We start from the raw sequence: 21501 nt of genomic DNA, 5'->3' as shown, positions 1-21501 counted from the left end.
TTAGTCTTATTTTAGTCGACTAAAATATCTGGACATTTTAGTCATAGTTTTAGTCTCATGAAAAACTTTTAATTTAGTTTTAGTCCAATTTTAGTCGTTAAAAATATCACTTTGACTAAAATTAAGACTAAATATTTTAGTCGACGAAATTAACACTGCACGTGGCTATAATGTGATGTTTATATCCCGATCTATTATTATGTCAGTGCCCTCTGTTGGACACATGTGGAATTCTTTCCTTTTTTTCTTTTTTTTATCAATTTAAGCTGCTGCCTCGTGGCTGGAGTGAGCGTTCTGGTTATTTCTTTAAAAACGCAAAACTCCACTACAGAATTTGTGCTCCAGAAGTCGTTGGATTGAATCATGAATGGAGAAGCCAGGCCTTACGTAAGAGTATGACGAGGTGTGTCCGTTTTAATGGCGTTTGTATCAAGTCTGTGGTTTCTCCGTCATTAACATATTATTAGATGAAGTTCATTCAAGAACATTCGTTCATGATTCCTAACCAGGCTTAAATGTGGTCGATGGGTTGACAGCTGAAAACATCCGGATCGTTCATAATTTGCGATGTTTGCTGGCTAAATGCTAACGGCTATAGGGGAAATACATTAGAGAGGCTAACAAACACTTGCCAATGGGCTGCACGGGCGTCTCCCACAAGACGTAACACTGGGCGGCCTCATGTCAAAGTTCAACTGAAAGAATTTTGAAATTAGGCGGAAATTTAAGCCAAATCCAGCTGTTTTTGACTGATCGGACTCAATAACTGACCTGCCACGATGTTCATTTCAATTAATAACGAAGTTTGAGCTTGAGTTTGTCTGTGCTGTGCTGTGGGCATTTGAAAATCTTTCTTTGAATAAAACATCAAAGTCCCATCATTTTGTCTTTCAGCTCAAGCTTCACTGACAGTTCCCGGCTAAAAATACATGAAATTAGGAGTAGCAGTGGTAGTAGAAGTAGTAGTTCAGGCTAAAGTATGGATTGTTCAGTCTCTCAATCCAGGCCTGAGCAGAAAAAGGGTCTGATTTCCGGCTGATCTCAGTGAATGCACGGCGCCGTCTGTGTCCGTAGGTGCAGCGGTTTGCTCGGGACGGGGGGTTTGGAGCAGGACGAGGGGGCGGAGCTGTCGGATGCAAACGCTTTCCGGAGCTCGGCCACGCGACCTCTGCCCGATGTCGGCTTCACCTCGTGGGACGTGAGCTCTGGGAGGAACAGACGAAAAGACACGAGGTCAGAGAGAGCGAAAACAACTGTAAATCCAAACAGGGAGCATTTAAAACACATCCGGGAGCATTAATGTTTGAGAAAAGACTGAAATATGAACCGAAGCTAAACTTTTATACGCAACAATGACATGCATGAAGAGATTTAGCAGGTTTTATTCAGATTAAAGGCCCCCAAACTGAAATGTGTTGTGCTCTTTAAGTGTATTGCATTGTTAACTGTCATTTATCTTTAACCCCCACCTGAACCGAGCACATGTTCTCCAGTTAGGCTTCACCCAAATCTAAAAGCGGTAACACTTTACATTACGGGCCGGTAAGTCCGTGGTACTTATAGTGGTAATGACTAGTAATGACAGTGGTACTTCCAGTGGTAATTACAGTAGTAAGTACTAGTATTTACAGTGGTAATTCTAGGTTATTATTGTGGTACTGAAAGTCATAATTACTAGTAATTAGGGTAAGGGGTTAGGGAGACACCGAGTTACCACTGTATGAAGGTCTACTTCTATTTACTTTGGTACTTTAAATGATAGTTTCTAGTAATTACAGTGATACATCTATGGTACTTATTGGTAATTCAAGGATAGTACAGCAGCAATTCATAGGTAGTAAATGTGGTACTTCTACAAACAGAAGTAATTTCCAGGATTGTGTGACTATAAAACAACATAAAACAGCATTAGGGAAAACAAGAAGTACAACCTTCATTACTAAGAGTTACCACTGTGTCTAGAAGTACATACTTGGTAATTCTCACTACAGTATCCTTTAAGTACCACAATAAGTACAGAGAATTACCACTGTAACTACCACCATAAGTACCATTGTAAGTACCACTGTAAGTACCACTATAAGTACCACTGTAACTACCACCATAAGTACCACCGTAAGTACCACTGTAAGTACCACTGTTAGTACCAAGGACTTACCGGCCCGTAATGCAAAGTGTTACCCTAAAAGCTTCTTGATAATGTTATCCTGGGAATCCCCATGCTGCTGTGTGCGCTCGAATCAAATCAAACTTCACAGCAGCCTGGGGACCATGGCCGAAATCTTTGCATGGATTTGGGACCAATCACAGAACGAGGAGGGACGGATCCAACATGACAGCAGCAGACACGATGCCATTTTTCGATCAAGCTTTAGACCGTGCTCTAAATAGTGTAGCTTGAAAGTTTACAGCGGGTACGTCATACGTCATCTGATACGGTGATACGATTGGCTATGACTACGACGTGCATATGATGGACATTGGTAGTGCCCAAAAAACGACTATGGACGATCGTAAACCACACCTTTCCTACGAGAACATGAATTGGTGGCCAGGCTACAAAAAAAGTGTTGAAATGGCAACAAAAATGTGACGCAACAGTGACAAAGATGTGAAAATAGTATTTAATAAATCATCTTGGGGGGCCAAAAGTTCTGAGTTGGAGGGCCAGATTCTGTATCGCTTCATATTAAGGGGTGCTCATTAAGTATTAAAGGAATAGGCCACCGTTTTTACATAGTGGGGGTTAAGAGGTTAAACACAAATCAACACAATATAAACACATTTCTGACCTCTGATTAAACAAAACAAGTTTGTGTTTGACCGTTATTACAATTCAATACATGGGACTGAATATTCGTCCTGGTCGTGGCACACTGGACCAACTCTATACCCTCCGTCGGGTGCTCGAGGGTTCGTGGGAGTTCGCCCAACCAGTCCACATGTGTTTTGTGGACTTGGAGAAAGCGTTCGACCGCGTCCCTCGTGGTGCCCTGTGGGGGGTGCTCCGGGAGTATGGGGTCCGGGGCCCTCTGCTAAGGGCTGTCCGTTCCCTGTATGACCGCAGCAGGAGCTTGGTTCGCATTGCCGGCAGTAAGTCAGACCTGTTCCCGGTGCGTGTTGGTCTCCGCCAGGGCTGCCCTTTGTCACCGGTTCTGTTCATTACTTTTATGGACAGAATTTCTCGGCGCAGCCAGGGGCCGGAGGGTGTCCGGTTTGGGAGCCTCAGAGTCTCATCTCTGCTGTTTGCAGATGATGTTGTTCTGTTGGCTTCAACAAACCGGGACCTTCAGCACGCACTGGGGCGGTTTGCAGCCGAGTGTGTAGCGGCCGGGATGAGGATCAGCACCTCCAAATCCGAGGCCATGGTCCTCCACCGGAAAAAGGTGGTTTCCCCTCTCCAGGTCGGTGGGGAGTCCTTACCTCAAGTGGAGGAGTTCAAGTATCTCGGGGTCTTGTTCACGAGTGAGGGACGGATGGAGCGTGAGATCGACAGACGGATCGGTGCAGCGTCAGCAGTGATGCGGTCGCTGTATCGGTCTGTCGTGGTGAAGAGGGAGCTGAGTCGGAGGGCAAAGCTCTCGATTTACCGATCGATCTACGTTCCCACCCTCACCTATGGTCATGAGATTTGGGTAATGACCGAAAGGACAAGATTGCGAATACAAGCGGCCGAAATGAGTTTCCTTCGCAGGGTGGCTGGGCGCACCCTCCGAGATCGGGTGAGGAGCTCAGCTACCCGGGAGGAGCTCGGAGTAGAGTCGCTGCTCCTCCACGTCGAAAGGAGCCAGCTGAGGTGGCTCGGGCATCTGTTTCGGATGCCTCCTGGTCGCCTCCCGCGGGAGGTGTTCCAGGCATGTCCTAGTGGGACAAGGCCTCGTGGAAGACCCAGGACACGGTGGTGGGACTATGTCTCCGAGCTGGCCTGGTGTCGCCTCGGGGTCCCCCCAGAACAGCTGGAGGAAGTGTGTGTGGATCGGGAAGTTTGGGCATCTCTGCTGAGACTGCTGCCCCCGCGACCCGGCCCCGGATAAAGCGGAAGAAAATGGATGGATGGATGGATGGATGGGACTGAATATGGTGTATGTTTGTTTTACATTACACAGGTCAAATATGAAGGGTCTATATCAGGGGTAGGCAAGTTTCCTTGGCAGAGGGCTGATTTTCTTTATTGTAAATAGACCGAGGGCCGAAGCCGCTGATTATTAGCCCAAAGTGAAGCACAACACTGGAAAAATGACCATCTTAAATTAGATAAATGACTTAAAGGAACAGGCCACCGTTTTTACATACTGAGATTTGTTCTTACCTTAGCTTTGACGAGTTCTTTAGGACCTGTCTGATCTTCCCCCGTGCCTTCAGTCACGTAAACACAGCGCAGACGGCGTTAGCATTTAGCCTCTCCCTCTCTCCTCTATAGCTCCAAAACAGGTCAAGATAGAAGCTACCAAGCTCTTCCACGTTTTCCCTATTTAAATATGGTTACGTGAAGTGTTCCACTACAAAGTATAATTACACAAAATTAAACTATGTGGATTTTCTAAGCGGATAAAAGGGGGAACTATATTGTAAGGCGTAATAATACCAGGAGTAGCTCAAAATCCGCACAGTAATCTTCACTTTACTGTGCGGATGCCATACTCCGGGTATAATTACGCCTTACAATATAGTTCCCCCTTTTATCCGCCAGAAAATCCACATAGTTTAATTTTGTGTAATTATACTTTGTAGTGGAACACTTCACGTAACCATATTTAAATAGGGAAAACGTGGAAGAGCTTGGTAGCTTCTATCTTGACCTGTTTTGGAGCTATAGAGGAGAGAGGGAGAGGCTAAATGCTAACGCCGTCTGCGCTGTGTTTACGTGACTGAAGGCACGGGTGAAGATCAGACAGGTCCTAAAGAACTCGTCAAAGCTAAGGTAAGAACATATCTCAGTATGTAAAAACGGTGGCCTATTCCTTTAATAAGACATTAATAAGCATTAGTAATCTTCTTAGGGTTAGGGTGAGCCATGCATATTATTCATTAGGCCTTTTGTATTAGTAAGTTCCTTTTTTACTCTTCTCTCTGGTTTAAATGAATTTCGAGGTGTTTAAAATCCGCACATGGAACCAAAGCTACATTTTAAAGTATAAATTGCGAATCACTTTCTTAACACTCGCCACAATTCGACATTTCTCTCTGTCCTGCAGCTCTTTCTGATCTCCCGCACTCGGTGCCTCTCACCTCTTTCCCGTCGCTCGCCTGAACCCTCCCCCCTCGCTGTTGTTGTCGTCGTCCTGTTGTCGTGGAGACGGAGATGGGTCCTGTAGAGGGGCGGCGCCCAGTCTGCGGGGGTGTCCGAGCCGCTGCCCGACTCACTGTCGCTGCTGTCGGTCTCCTTCAGGTCCATGTCCTCCTCCGAAGACGAGGGCGGGGACGAAGCGACGTCCTGGGGGGGAACCGAGGAGTTAGACCCAGATATAAAACTTATTTACTGTTATTTATTATGGGACAGTTGTTCTAGCAGTTCGGCTTTACCCAAATGTAAAAGCTTCTTGTATAAATACCGTCAAACTACACAATACAAAAGCAACAGAAGCACAAGTAAAAGCAACAAAAAGCGACAAAACATGACAAATACACGTAAAAACCCCAAGAAAAAGCAATGAAAAATCTACAAAAAAGCCTATAAAAACATGACAACATAAAAATTACGATCAGTTTTGTAGCTTTCAAATTAAGTGTTACACTACTGGCCAATACATGCTTTTCAGTCATGTGACCTTTGTTGTTATGGTGGCCATTTTGAATACCGAAGTAGAAGTGTGCAGTACTACAAATGTAACAATATCTCTACTCAAGATATAAAAGAAAGACGACTGAGAGACACACCCAGAGATGCACGTTTATATGAAGAAACCAGTAAGTCAATGTTTAAGCTGCTCAAGACGCTAGCGTGCTACCGGTTAGCATTTAGCTTCAACAGCTCAGCTCTGACCTCTCCAAGAGAAAGCCCTGAACCACAAACATCTAGCCTTGGATACAACATGTGACAGAGGTCAGAGGTCAGAGCTGTTACTGTAGTTTTTCCTCAGTGTCACAGATGTGAGACACACATGGGCCCGATCTTGTGCATCAAAACGGAGACGATAGCGTGACATTTTGCGCTCACACTCCAGACTTAGCGCATGTAAGTGGGAGGAGACACAGATTTTCCTCCAACCAGATCGACTCCGCGTCCAGGAGAGTGGTTGTGTGGTTGTGTGGGGGGAACATGTGCTTTTGTTTTGCTTCGCGTTTACGCCAAGCGCGGCCGATCCGCGCCACAGCGGACGCTGTAGCTCTTTTTCTCTCGAGACGTGAACATGGTTTAGCTCACGATGGGGTAAATATAGTTTTTAGTTTGACCTGTGAGAGCCTAAGGCTTAAGAAAGAACGCAAGACAGCGCAATGTAAACCAGGAAGTGAATGTCAGCCGTGTTTCCATCAGTGCAGTCGCCTCCTCTAGTGACGCCCCCTCACAGGTGGCGGAGGCCAATGGCACATATAGCGCCGCCACTCGGAAAATAATTCGCCAAGAGCCTGCGCCGCCCCGTGCGCCGCCACAAGATCTGGCCCACATGTGTTTATCAGGTTGAAGCCATTGACAGTCGACAGTTGCTAACCGGTAGCATGCTAACGTCTTGAGCAGCTTAAACACTGACTCAGACTGAGACTCTGTCGACATGACAAACTGTAAAAATCACAGAGAAAGGTTTTGTGTTTAATCTAAATGTGTTCATTTAGTGAAGCAGATCTTTAGTAAATCCTGCTGTGGCTTGACAGACGGAGCTGCTACGTCTGTGCCACATTTTCTGGTTATATCACATAAACGTGCATCGCTGGGGTCGTATTTTAACTGTTTTCTCCTTGAGCAATGATTACCAGTTCATAGAAATGCCACTGTCGATCAGTCGTCTTTTATTTTCATCCTGAGTAGAGATATTGTTACATGTTGTAGTACTGCATAATTCTACTTCGGTATTCAAAATGGCCACTGAAATGTGTGATGTCATTGGAAACATATCTATAGGCATCAAGGAGCTTTTAGATTTGGGTAAAGCTGAACTGGAGTAAATGGATTAAAGTGGGGGGTAAAAGGGGAACTAGTTATAGATAAACTTCCACCTGAAACACCGAAAATGCCGTATATGCAGAATAAGGCGCTTAAATATTGAGTCAAAATCTCTTGATGAATTTATTAGGAAAGTAATTACTGAGGCCATTTTTCTTACACCACAATCTACTTAATGTTTTGAAGGATTTTTCAATATCTAGTTTCTTTCCTTATTGAGTGTTAAAGGCGGAATTTTCTAGTTTGTTTGTTTTGTAATTAGATTTTTCCATTAAAATAGGCTATTCAAAGACTAATAAAGAAGTGCTTTTTGGCCATTTCTAAACACTTCCACATGAAAATATTTCAATATAGTCAGCAAGTTTAGAAAATGGCCCTTGTCTGTGTGAGTAAAAACAACCTTCAAGGGTCAAAACTCAACCAACAAACTCAACTTTTATGGAAATGTATCATAGAAGTCCGGATTCTCTGTGTATTTCTGCCTTTCCTACGTAACAATATTCTCCCAAACCCTCCTGAAAACCCGGCGAAGACTAAAGGCAGCGCTGTCCCACTCACATCTGTGCCGCGCGCCTCCTCTTCCTCCTTAAGCCCTGGTTCCTGCGCCTCGTTTCCTGGACTCGGCTGTGTCTGGATGCCATTCAGATTATCGCCCAGCAGCCTGCAAACAAAAGAGCGCGCTGTGAAAACCCAGCCTCTCGGGATCAATCCAGTTTTACTATTGATTACTGACTGTGCATTCTACGTTCTACTGTAATAATAGAATGCATTGTTAAAAATGTCGGGAGAAGAAACACTGTAACTGTGTGATGATCATGTAAAAAGGTATTGCTCGGCTACAGGGCCAACAGGGCAGGGTCCCGGTAAACGATAATAGTATGGTAGTTTTGAAAGCAGATGCGCAGTAATCTTCACTTTACTGTGCGGATGCCAAACTACTCCTGGTATTATTACGCCTTACAATATAGTTCCCCCTTTTATCCGCTTAGAAAATCCACATTGTTTAATTTTGTGTAATTATACTTTGTAGTGGAACACTTCACGTAACCATATTTAAATAGGGAAAACGTGGAAGAGCTTGGTAGCTTCTATCTTGACCTGTTTTGGAGCTATAGTGGAGAGAGGGAGAGGCTAAATGCTAACGCCGTCTGCGCTGTGTTTACGTGACTGAAGGCACGGGGGAAGATCAGACAGGTCCTAAAGAACTCGTCAAAGCTCAGGTAAGAACATATCTCAGTATGTAAAAACGGTGGCCTGTTCCTTTAAGAAAGTGGTATCAGTAAATATCGGGTATCGGCAGATACTCAAAACCAAGTATCGGTATCAAAAAAGCTGGATCGGTGCATCTCTAGTTTCGTTCATGCATGATTGAGTAATCCTGCATATTCACTCTGTCTCCTGAAGAGCTCGTGCCACATTTCAGCGCTCAAATCGCCAAACACGACTAATATTTTCTTCTCTCTGAACCTGACCATTAAAACTTAACATCGTGACATCCCACTGACCCCACAGCCTCTGAATCAGTTTGTCATTTAGGAAAACAAGTCCCATGTAATCTAATCAGGGGCAGGAGCCGGCGCTTCAGCTCAGTTATCGGGACCATGAGACTAACGAACAGACCGGGCCCCGGGGCTTCTTTAAAGACAAGGAGATGACTGTCACACGTCAATGTGCCGCAGTCAACGGGGCATTAGCAGCTGGAATTAACCTTTACATAATCAGGTTAACCCAAGAAGAAAGAGACATGCGGCTGCTCTTAAGAAAGATGAAGAAAGAAGAAGAAGAACATGGCTTTATGCATTGTCCCAAGTTCTGGTTCAGTAGATATTGAGATATGAATGTGAGACAAAGATTACCAAAGTTAGTTATTGGCCTTATTGGTTAGGACAATGCTTGCTAATCAACATTGAACATATGCTACAAAAGGGGAAGGCATTTTGGCTTAATGGCAGGTTGATTTATTTCCTCATCAACAAACTCGTGACCCAAGTTAAACGCCACTTTCCAGGGTGTTTCCTCAAATGACCGAACAGGAGGGTTTGGAGGGGGTTGACTGTGTTTTCAGCCCCTTTAGAGCGATTAAACAGGTATTGTTAGTATAATAATGTACAAAATCTTGCTGGATCTTTGACTCTACATTACAGTCAATGATCGGGCCATGTGTTTGAGACAATGGGCGCTGGCTGCTCTGCTTTATGACCACGACACTGGGGGCCTCCATTGCTGTTGTCCCTCCATATCGCCACTAGGCCCCCATTGAAAAGCATTGGAGTTTAGACACCTTAAAAAGAGCGCTCTCCCACATGTTGTAACATATATAAAGGGACAACACATGGAGTGTGTGGAGTCCTACAGTTATCTTGGTACAATTATAGATTGCAAACTGAATTTTAATGAAAACTGTGCTGCTGTTTGTAAAAAGGGCCACCAACGACTGTATTGTCTTCGGAAACTGTCCTTCTTTCATGTAGATAAAACTGTGATGTCACTTTTCTATGGGGCGTTCATCGAAGGGACCCGAGCTTTGCCTGGTCGCCTGGTACGGGAGCTCTTCTGTTAGAAACAAATTTGGACTTTCTGCATGATAGACAGAGAGGACGGCACGAAGCATTGTAAAAGACTCTGAGCATCCTTTGCATTCAGAGTTTCGATGCTTCCGTCTGGGCGTCGGTTTTTGATGCCAATGAGCCACACGAACCGTTTTAAGAAAAGCTTTGTTCTCGCTGCCCTTTCCTTTATGAGCAGGGATCAAATCACCCCAGACACGGGTTTTTTAACTTTGTTGCTGTCAAGTGGCTTAAACTTCAGTTGTTTCTGTAACAAAGGCACTTCCTGTTAGTATCTGGAGCACTTACAAGCTTTATATTTAAATATGTGTGATGTTTTATCTTTGTATAATGTGTTTTAATGTGTTGACTAGTTCTCAGAATTGCAAGACAAATTTACCCACGGGTACAAATAAATTAACCAAACCTAACAACTTTAACGCCTGGTTTCAATTTTTTCAACACTAGACTAGGCTGGATCTTCCTCCTGAGATAACGCTGGGTTAGTCACAATTTACGAAACCAGGCTGGTTTTCGTAATAAGAATTTTTAAAATCTCGTACTTAATGAGCGTTGGACTGTTAGCATTGGAGCAGCGCGAGCTACACGTCACGCAAGGGCGGAGTCTACAGTGAAGATCCCGCCCTTATGCCCTTTTTAGGAACATGCTTCGTCAGAGCTGGGGAGGAGGAGTCTGTAAATCCTCCATGACTTTCCCCTCGACTGTGGTCATTATGGTAAAAGGGGAGGAGTGAGGAGAAGACGTCCATTATTTTTTACAGTCTATGGTTTGAGATTATTTAATTCGGCCCCTGATTTATAGAGCACACATTTCTGAGAAGGTCAAAAGAGAGGTAACATCTGTATTTTTGATTAACATATGCAGTACAATAGACAAAATAGTCCAGCAATGTGATTAGTCTCCAAGGCATTTAGATGCCAGTCAGAATCCGATTTATTGCTTTTTAGTGACATTTAACCTCTAAACTCCCGCCTGAACCGAGCACATTTTCTCCAGCTTTACCCCAATCCAAAAGGAAAAAAGGTGTGAAAATAGCAACAAAACTGAGACGAAAACAAGGATGAAAATGTGAGAAAATGAAAAAGTGAGAAAAAATTGACGAAAAAGTGAGAAAAATTTGACGAAAAATTGAGAAAAAATGGATGAAAAAAAATGAGAAAAATTGAGAAAAAATTGACAAAAAAGTGAGAAAATTTGACGAAAAATTGAGAAAAAATGGCAGAAAAAGTGATAAGAATTTGACAAAAAAATGCGAATAATTTGACGAAAAAGTGACAAAAATTTGACAAAAAAGTGAGAAAAATTTGACGAAAAATTGAGAAAAAATGTACCAAAAAAATGACAAAAAAGTGAGAAAATTTGACGAAAAATTGAGAAAAAATGGCAGAAAAAGTGATAAGAATTTGACAAAAAAATGTGAATAATTTGACGAAAAAGTGACAAAAAAATGGACAAAAAAAATTGGAGAAAATGCTCTCGGTTCAGGCGGGAGTTAAGAGGTTAAGGCCTTTATTTTGGCACAATTATATGAAAAATGATAATGTAATGAAATCCCCGTGGAAACCTTTTATAACCTAAGGCCCAGTAAGTAAATTCAAACAAACATGTGCCAGTGCAGCATGTTTCTTCACCTGTTGTTGATGTTTTGCAGCAGTTTGCAGCCTCTGAACTCCTCTGTTTCTCCGATGACGATCACGCTCACGTCTCCGTCTCGCCCGAGGAGCCAGCTCACCTGTTTGGACTTCACTGGAAAACATGAGACAAACAACATGGTCACACCGAGGCTCTGAGACTCAGCCTACAGCGCAGGTGCGGCGCGTGGCCACTAGATGGTGCTGTGTCATAAGGAAATGGAGACTCTCTCATACGTTCTGTTCCAATGATAAATAATATAAAAGCTGTGCCTGGAGCGTTGGTCCAGGTGATCCAGAATACTTTGGCCCACTCTAATGTTACTCCAGCTTTACCAAGATTATTAACCTCTTAACTCCCACCTGAACCGAGAGGATCTTTTTCCTCACGTCAGATTTTTTTTTTCCATCATTTTTTTGTTGGATATTCAACTCATTTTTGTAACTTATTTGTCATTTTTTTTGTCATTTTTTGCCACATTTGTCACATTTTTGTCATTTTTTTGATTTTTTTTGTAACATTATTGTAATTTCTTCGTCAATTTTTTGTCAATTCCTTGTGACATTTTTGTGACATTTTTGCCACTTTTTCATCAATTTTCCGTCACTTTTTTGCCAATGTTTCTCACTTTTTTGTCACATTTCCATCATTGTTTTCGTCTCAGTTTTGTTGCTATTTTCACAGCTTTTTTCCAGATGCTTTTGGACTGGGGTAAAGCCAAACTGGAGAAAATGTGCTCGGTTCAGGTGGGAGTTAAGGGGTTAAAACTAGTCTGAAATATCATCAAACAAGCAAAGTAATCTTGGCACAATCAGGAAAAAAGTCTAAATTTGTGTAAAACGTCCTCAATTCAAGTCATTTAAACCAATGCTTGATATTCTCTTTTTGTAGTGTATGAAAGTGCAGTGATATTTCCCAGTGACCGACACATGACCCTTCTTCTCTCCGTGTCTCTCCGGTGTTTTCCATGATGTTTCTCAAAGACACGGCTCGAGGGATGATGTCACCGTCTGGGTCCAGGCGTAAAGTCACCCGCACCAAGTCTAGTCCTGGTCCAGACCTGGTTTAGCGCCCGGTTTAGGTCTGATCTGACCCTGGTTTTAACACAGACTGTATCGTTTTAAGACGGGGCTGACACATATAAATTGCTTCAGATGGGAATTCTCCCGACGGGACAAAGGCCTTCAGTGAGACGCCGCGCCTTTATGTTCACTGTCAACACCAGTTCCTGCCCGATAGTTGACTCAGAGGTTAATGATTTGGAAAGGACCTCTTACCTACGATAAAGTCTGATGAAACTCTTTTGTTATTTGCCAAGAAGTCAAAGTTTCCTCTTCCCTATATCGCACGCCTGACTTTTCACTTCATTGCCAAATTCTCTTGTCAAATTTGCACCTTCTTATGTTCTTCTGTGCCACATAGTCTGTATTACGGACTGGGACTGAAAAACAGGCCTGGACTCTGACCAGCCTGGCCCAAATTAGCGTAATTGTGACACTTCCACAAATTCATGATTTAACCTCTAACCACCCGCCTTAACATTAACAAGTGCATTTTCCCCAGTTCGGCTTTTTATTATTATTTTTTTGATTGGTATCATCAGCAAAAAGAATCATTAATATCAATAATAAATAATAATGGTCCCAAAATTGAACCTTGTGGCACACCATAGATACAGATGGCATCTCGTCATAGAAGGGGGCGTGGCCTCACTGAGGGGGAAAATAGAGTCTTTTGAGAAACACAATTTTTCACTCTTTTTAGCCATTTTCTGGTGGAATATGAACTTATTCATCACACAAATAAAGTCAAGTGTAAATCGGGCCCATATGGATATTTTCTCACAGCAGATTGTTCAGTAGAAGTAAAAAAACGGCAGTCATAGCAAGCGCTAGCAAGCCGCTAGCATTAGCCCGATGCTAACATGTAGCATCCTGTTAGCATTCTCCGTTATTCATGTATGTATGGGCTGTTGAACCACTTTGCTCCTCTCCTTGTATCTTTATTTAGTAGAAAACTTCACAATTCACAATTCAGCATTTGTTAAAGTAGTTTTTGAATAATTAGAGAAAATGTACATTTTTTCAAAATAGTTTTCCCCCTTAACTGATTTCAAAAATGACCATAAATGGGCGATTCCAGAGATGCCGTCTGTATCAATCTATACTCCACGGAATTGCTTTTAGATTCATGTTTTTTTTATACCGGGCTTTACCCAAATCCAAAAGCTTCTCGACTGGAGAGCAACAATGTAACCTACAAAAGTGATGGAAACTTTTCGTCACGTCATTTTTGTCATATTTTTGTTGTTTTTTTAATGATTTTTTCTATCATTTTTTGTTGTGTTTTTCTCACGTTTTTGTTTTGTTTTCATCCACATTTTCTCGCTATTTTGATGCTTTTCTTTATAGCTTTTAGATTTGGGTAAAGCTCGGTTGAGGCTCTTCCAGAATGCACATGTGGCCCTTCCAGACCGACACGCGCTGATGCTCTTCGTGTTAGTTACCCCCGTGTCCTGTTCCCACCTGAGATTTGTAACTGAGCCTTAAAAGCTTCGCGCCATCTTGAGTTACCAGTTCGATTACCGAGTCCAGATGACACTTGTGTAGATATGTACAGAGGTCACGCAGCGTTTCTTTGTGTTTCAGCTCTACTATTGACCCATTACTTATACTGTTTGTATGACTTTACAGCCACTCATCCTGCCTTTACTGCACCGTCTGATTTATAGTGGGTTTGCTGGAGCTTACGGTTTAATTACACTTGATTCAGACATAATGTTGCCAGATAAGATTTTATATCCAGCTTTATTCATGCTCTAAGTAAATTATTTTTCCTTAAATTTTAATCATTCTAGGTTAAGAAATAATAAAGACTGCACTGGTTTACAACAAATTTGGTGTCTAAGTTTAGTAAGCTGGACAATTTCGATTCTGAATCAACGAATCACATTGGTTTTGCTCGATCAGGTCATTTTTTTTACCCTTGGGTCTTTAACATAATTTACATTTGTTGATACATTTTGGTATAGATACAGACGGCGTCTCTGGAATCGCCCATATATGGTCATGTTTAAAAACAGTTAAGGGGGAAAACAATTTTGAAAAAATCTAAACTTTCTCTAATTATTTAAAAACGACTTTAACGAATGCTGAATTATGAATATAGTTTCTACTAAATAAAGATACAAAGACATGGGGAGGAGCAAAGTGGTTCAACAGCCCATAAATACATAAAAAAACGGAGAATGCCAATCTGATGCTACATGTTAGTATTGGGCTAATGCAAACGGTTAGCTAGCGCTAGCTACAACTGCCGTTTTTTTACTTCTACTGAACAATCTGCTGTGAGAAAATATCCATATGGGCCCGATTTACACTTGACTTTATTTTATGTGATAAATAAGTTCATATTCCACCAGAAAATGGCTAAAAAGAGTGGAAAATTTAGTTTCCCAAATGATTCTATTTTCCCCCTTGGCGAGGCCACGCCCCCTTCTATGACGAGATGCCGTCTGCATCTATATCACTTAAACCAGTGGTTCTCAACCTGGGGGTCAGGACCCCCAAGGGGGTCACGAGACAAATTTGGGGGGTCGCCAGATCATGTAGATAAAATATAGTTTTTTTATGTCACATGTGTGTGGTAATTTTACCAGAGTGCCATTATATGTTCGTAATTTGATGAATTTTAATTTAGTAGTTCGAAATCCGCGCAGTAATCTTCACTTTACTGTGCAGATGCCAAACTACTCCTGGTATTATTACGCCTTACAATATAGTCCCCCCTTTTATCCACTTAGAAAATCCACATTGTTTAATTTTGTGTAATTATACTTTGTAGTGGAACACTTCATGTAACCATATTTAAATAGGGAAAACGTGGAAGAGCTTGGTAGCTTCTATCTTGACCTGTTTTGGAGCTATAGAGGAGAGAGGGAGAGGCTAAATGCTAACGCCGTCTGCGCTGTGTTTACGTGACTGAAGGCACGGGGGAAGATCAGACAGGTCCTAAAGAACTCGTCAAAGCTCAGGTAAGAACATATCTCAGTATGTAAAAACGGTGGCCTATTCCTTTAAGAACTACTTCTACTACTACTACCTCTACGACAGGACTATCTACTACGCTGCCCTGGGGCTCAAAGGGTTTATTTTTGCCTTGATATGTAAATGAGAGAGTGCTGAGTGAATGACTCTGCTGCGTATCCACTATTGCACAAGCTTGTTTTGCACATGAGGTACATAACAAGGGTCTAAGTGTAGTATGAAATAAAGTGTTTACTACTTTTACAAGATCCTTACTCAGTGATTTTCTGTGCTGCATAGAATCCTTTCATTTTGCCTTTAATCCTCCGTTGCAAACCAGCATCATGTTGAATCGCTCGGACCTCCCTGCCCTTCAGTGTGTACCAGTGTGTGACTACAGTTTAGGCGCAGCGCGGGCTTTAACACACACATATATCGAGTTACGTTTTCGTGTTTACTCAATCTGTGCACGGACATTGAGACCGATCGCTTGAGTTTCACAACATACAATGGCCCGAGCTCTGTTTGCTTCAGCCGGCGCGATACGCAGGCGGAAAACGTGAGCGGGAGCGGGCAGGTGGCGGAGGAGGGGGGTGAATATGTAATAGGATTTGTTTTGTTTTGTGAAGAATGGAGAAGGGACTAAGACGGCGGATCAGTGAAGGTCATTAAACACGAGGTATGGTCTTTCTCTGGGCCTAGTTTGTGATTTTAATCTTGGTTTCGTTGTTTGTTGGTTTAAGCCTGATTGAGTCCTATCTTTAGTCTTATTGGTTTCCAGTGGCAGCGGTTCTTATCTGGTCTGGCTTCAGCATCACCCCAGGATAACAGGCCGTGACCCAAATACGAATATATTCCAACCATGTGCAGTTGGAATCCAAAAAAAAACCCTGTGTTTTCCGACAAATTCTCATTGATTTAAAGGGACGAAGTATTTTCATTTACATGTTCCTGCAAAGTCCTAATGTGTAGAATCTCTCTTTAAAGCAGGGGTAGGCAACGTCAGGCCCGGGGGCCAAATCCGGCCCTCCAGCACAGCACCTCTGGCCCTCAAAATGATTTTGAGAAACATGATTACCCAAATCAGAGAGTTCTTTTAACATTATTAGAGTTAAATGGGAGAAAAAAAGGTAGAAATACTGTCAATGCACCCAATTAGGTCATATATTATGTACAACACTGGCGTTTGAAGGAAGTGCACTGGAAAAATAATAATCGTTTTAAGGAAGAAATGACATAAATCTACTTAAATTAAGAGATTAAATCTAAGATTTGAGTAGATTTGGTCTGGTCTTAGACGAGATTAAACCTCTAGTAGTTATTCTCTTTTTATTCTTGTTCCATCGGCGCTATAGCATTTGTATCTTGGATTAGTTCAAACAAATTCAAATTCAACATAGAGGAACTTTGATTCAGGCAATTTTAAGTCATTTATCTCATTTAACGGTAATTTTTCCAGTGTTGTGCATTACTTTGGGCTAATAATCAGCGGCTTCAGCCCTCTGTCTATTTACAATAAAGACAATTGGCCCTCCGCCAGGAAAACTTGGCTACCCCTGCTTTAAAGGGACTAGATGCAAGGTGACCCGAGTCTGTTAAAATGACAAGTGCCAAGTTCTTTTGACTGTGATTTTTAGTTTAATAGGTGTATTTAATCCTTAAAGGGGCGAGATGCAAGTTGGCCATTTTATACTCACTACTGCCACCTCAGGTCTTACGTGTAACTGCACCTTCTATACTAAGCTTATGCATGACGGCACTTCGGACCCGAAGTAACTACTTTTTGAGCGACAGAGCAGGATTTTAGAGGCAGTTGTGGTGAACAGGTCTGAGTTCATTCTTCACATTAGGACATTGTTGGAACATGAAGGAAAATCCTGCACTGTCACTCAAAAAGCTGTTACTTCGAGTCCAAAGTGCCGTCATGCACGAGCTTAGTATAGAGGACGGGGCCTTTCTGTGTGGAGCATGTTCTCCCCGTGTTTGCGTGCGCTTCCCCTACCACTAAAAACATGTACAATAGGTGAATCTTCCAGCCAGGTGATTCTGACCATCAGCCTGGCTCCACATCATGGAGGACATTTTTTGCTTTATTCTAGCTATTTATTTGCTTAAAACAAGACAAAATGTCTTATTTTAAGATTTGTTTCCTTGTTATTAGTAGGGTACTTTTAGCAGCGTAGTCCTTTCTTTGGTCCTGGTTTAGCCTCTGATTTCTCCTCCTACGGCAATGTTACATAACGCCGTTAATAAGCGTTAAATTACCATGTCATTAAGTCGCATCTGAACAATTGGCTGAAGCTAAATTTAGTTTTTACAAGTATTACGCATCAAACCGCCAGGTAAACACAGCGTGGGAACAAACGGTCATGGAAAAACACGTTGTACATGTTTTTAATGAAGCGACAGAAGATATGTGAAAGATTCAGGCCGAGTGTCGTGTGCTGGTTACGAGTTACGCCTATAATGACACCGTGATCATTTGTTTTTGTTGCGTATTTGATGCCACATTCCAGGATATTTTTAAAGCTCTAAGAATAGTCCTCATTCTCTTCATTGTTGAGTTCCTCTAAACTGTAACCGCAGAGGCATGTCTCCCGTGAGGCTTAAGCCGTGGGTTTTCCCTTTATCTGAACCAGTCCGACCAGAGACAAACTGGCTTCACTTCAAGGACGGGACGTGTGGGAGGACTGACACGAGGACACGGCGTTCACACACTTGGAGAGGCTGTTTTACTCAAACCGAGGAGTGTGATGATTAGGGTACTTTGACGATTCTTGGTTTTTGGTACCGACGCCTGAAATATACTTTTTTCGACACCTATACTAAAATATTTGTCATATAGAACCATAAAATAGATAAATAATGTTAATCTAGTCTTTTCACTTCTTTTACATTTGTATCATTTGTTTGAGGTGAAATAACCAAGAAACTTCCTTTAACTACAAAAGGGCAGAAAAAACACTTTCCGAGTTTATATTTCCCCCATTTTTGATCAAATTTTTTACGTTTTTCCCCCCAAAATTTTCCATCATTTTCCTTAAAGAGACTAGATGCAAGTTGGCCATGTTATACTCACTACTGCCACCTAAGGTCACACGTGTAGCTGCACCTTCTATATTAAGCCTGTGCATGACGGCACTTCAGACCCAAAGTAACAGCTTTATTGTGCAGGATTTTCCTTCATGTTCCAACAATGTCCTGTACGTGTAAGACCTGAGGTGGCAGTAGTGAGTATAAAATGGCCAACTTGCATTTAGTCTCTTTAAAAGGGGCAGATACAGGACATGGCTGGAACATGTAGGGGGAAGAAAATACTTAATTTTAACATTTTTAAACTCTCTTTAAAATTTCCACCAATTTTTCTACATGTTTTTTCCCCAATTTCCCCAAAATATATTTTTTTCCCCAAAATTTCCCCCCAATTTTTTCCCATTTAATCCCCCAATTTCTCCCAAAATGTTTCCATTTTTTTCCTCGTTTTTCCCCCCACATTTTCAAAATTGTTTCCCCAATTTAACCTATTGTTCCACTTCCCCAACTTTTTTTTTCCATTTTTTTTTTTCTTTTTAATGTTGATGACCAACAGCATCAAAAGAAAGATTTTATCTTTCTTTTCGGTACCTGCTTTAGATGCTTTTACTTTGTCGATACCAGTAGTAACTAAACCTTTTCTTGGTGGCAGAAAAGTGGCAGAAATGGGGCAACATTTTTAAAAAAGGAAAAAAAGGGTAAAACAAAGGGTAAAGATTCGGAGAAAAGGAGATTTTTTATAGGGAAAAATAGGGTTCAAATGGGTAAAATTGGGAAAGACTGGGAGAATAATTGTATAAAAGTTGTGGGTGGGTGGGTGAATAATGGGGAAAGAGGACACGAGCAATGTGAATTAAGCAGTAGATGGTTTGCCAAAATATTACTTCATCGTCGTTATGGAGAAAGTCCCCAAAGGTACTGCCAGTAAAATATGCCGTACGCCTTGTGCTACCTTTGTTCTTGATTTGAGTTAATTTTGTTGGACTTTGATCACCTTCGTAGCAGTAAAAGTGCTTGATAAACACATGAATAAACCCTCAGTACCTTTCTTGTTGGCCCTGCTGCAGTAGTTCTCTGTGCTCCTCTGCTCCTCCTCCTCCTCTTCTTCTCTCACTCTCCAGCGTCGGACCTGCTCCTCCCTCATCTTCACGAACAGGACCCTCTTCTGCTCCTCATTCAGAGCCTCCAGCACGTCAGGGTCCACCCACATGTCCTGGAGGATCTTAGCCAGCATCCTGCCTCTGTGTGCGGGTACAATCTGAGAGGGAGTCGGCCTCTTACGGTCTTCTTACTGTGCTGTATCTGAGATCTGAAAGAGACACAACCAAAAACCTGGATTTAACAAACTGTTCTGATCTGGGGTCGAGGTTCAGCAACACTATGAGCACAAAGAATGAGATCAGCTGAACATCCTGAATGAGCAGGTTATTCCATCAATGGATTTCTTCTTCCTTGATGGCACAGACATATTCCAAGATGACAATACCAGGATTCATCAGACTCACATTGTGAAAGAGCGGTTCAGGGAGCATGAGATGATTAGGCAACAGAGTCCAGATCTTAAAGGGGGGGTATTATGCAAAATGGACTTTTTCAATCTTTCCATCATGTTATTATGTCATTCCCTCATTAAAAACATGCCTGAAGTGTTGCCTTGGCACATTTTTTTGTCAATTTTTTGTCACATTTTTGTCATTTTTTCATCAATTTTTTGTCACATTTTTGTCATTTTTTTGTCCATTTTTTGTCACATTTTTGTCATTTTTTTGTCCATTTTTTGTCACATTTTTGTCATTTTTTTGTCCATTTTTTGTCACATTTTTGTCATTTTTTCGTCAATTTTTTGTATTTTTTTTGTAATATTTTTGTCACATTTTTGTCATTTTTTCGTAAATTTTTTTCCACATTTTTGTCATTTTTTCGTAATTTTTCCCCCACATTTTTGTCATTTTTTTGTCCATTTTTCCCCCACATTTTCGTAATTTTTTCGTCAATTTTGTCCATTCACGTATTTTTGAGTAATCTGTAAAAACTCTGATGGCGGCCATTTTAGGGATAGGTTTGCCTGAGTCCTCCTAGGAACGCCCCCACCTCCTGGAGACGCCTCCGAGCTTTCATCACCAGCCGAGTAACCAACCACTGCTCCTCAGCAGAACCCCCTCCCCACTGATGCCACAGACAGCGTGTGGAGGGGGCGTGTCGGAAAGGCTCAGAGGTTCTTAAAGAGACAGAGGCCTATTTCAAGACATTCACTACAGACATTTTGAGAGAGACATTTTATACAAGGCAGTTATTCTAATTTACTGCATTTACAGACCAACAGAAGGTTTGTCATCATTGTAGTGTGATATAGACTGGTGCTATGGGACTGAAAAAAGCCCATAGAATGTTTATTAATGTGAATATGAGTTTAGGAAAGGGATTTTTAATAGGAAATCAAGTCATGTCAAATGAATGACTCATGTACGGCGTCAAAGGAGCAACTTGCACGTTTTTTTTTTTGCAAATACAGTCCCGGTCTACTGTAGAGAGACACCATTGGAACAAGCCAAACCACTCACAGACAATGTAATCCTATATTACTCTCACAGGGGGGGACACAGTAACAGCAGTTCAGCCTTGTACGCCAGCACTACTTGACTTATTCATGCGTGTAACCCACCGAATCCCTTTGTCTGTTACAGAGAGTGGATTTCCCTCGTTTGTTTGGCGAAAGCGTCTGCGGCACTCAATCCTCCTCGCCACCAGCTGGAGGTTGGTCCTTTGTCTCCTCGCTTTCCCTGGTCCTATAGAGAGGCACAGGAGATCATTATCGACCATTGTCCCGGGACCTGGCGGCTTTCAATTCAGCCCTGGCACCGGCACAATAGTCTCCCCCCACCCCCCCTGTTTCTATGTTCTATTTATTTACTGTAAGTGGCACAGAAAGAGTGGACAGGGCCACCGCTCAATTACGTTAATCAAAAGCTGTATTAGATAAACAACACCCATCCCTCGCTGGGACGGCCCTTAACAGGTTGAGCCGGGAGTCAGTGGGAAACGCAATGTTCTGAATGTGTCGCAGGTATGAGGACGGACGACTTTCGCTCATAAAGGTTCATGAACACGAGCCAAATGTTTAGATAACTCTCAGCTTGTATCAGA

At 42.1% G+C, this 21501-nt stretch overlaps 1 protein-coding gene across 1 annotated transcript; it reads right to left on the bottom strand.

Annotated features, from left to right (window-relative positions):
• Positions 1 to 987: 987 nt before the first annotated feature.
• LOC306962904 (uncharacterized protein) lies at positions 988 to 21143 on the bottom strand. The gene is made up of 6 exons (XM_079556280.1): positions 21020 to 21143; positions 19402 to 19666; positions 11299 to 11413; positions 7658 to 7760; positions 5230 to 5434; positions 988 to 1205 (listed from the first exon to the last, which is right to left on the bottom strand). Exons 2-6 carry the CDS (start codon positions 19589 to 19591, stop codon positions 1042 to 1044), a joined length of 777 nt encoding a protein of 258 aa, XP_079412406.1. The 5' UTR covers positions 19592 to 19666; positions 21020 to 21143; the 3' UTR covers positions 988 to 1041.
• Between the last annotated feature and the right edge of the window lie 358 nt (positions 21144 to 21501).

The sequence above is a fragment of the Gobius niger genome (assembly GCF_951799975.1).
Source record: "Gobius niger genome assembly, chromosome: 5".
Taxonomy (NCBI): Eukaryota; Metazoa; Chordata; class Actinopteri; order Gobiiformes; family Gobiidae; genus Gobius; species Gobius niger.
Note: the sequence above shows the minus strand (reverse complement) of the source record. Positions and strands in the feature narration are given on the sequence as shown.

Excerpts from the sequence above, each read along its gene's own strand:
- LOC306962904 (XM_079556280.1), bottom strand. The coding sequence starts at position 19,591 with ATGCTGGCTAAGATCCTCCAGGACATGTGGGTGGACCCTGACGTGCTG. Across the intron at positions 11,414-19,401 it reads CAGCAGGGCCAACAAGAAAG|TGAAGTCCAAACAGGTGAGC; the intron begins GTACTGAGGGTT and ends CATGTTTTCCAG. Across the intron at positions 7,761-11,298 it reads CTGCAAAACATCAACAACAG|GCTGCTGGGCGATAATCTGA; the intron begins GTGAAGAAACAT and ends TTTTGTTTGCAG.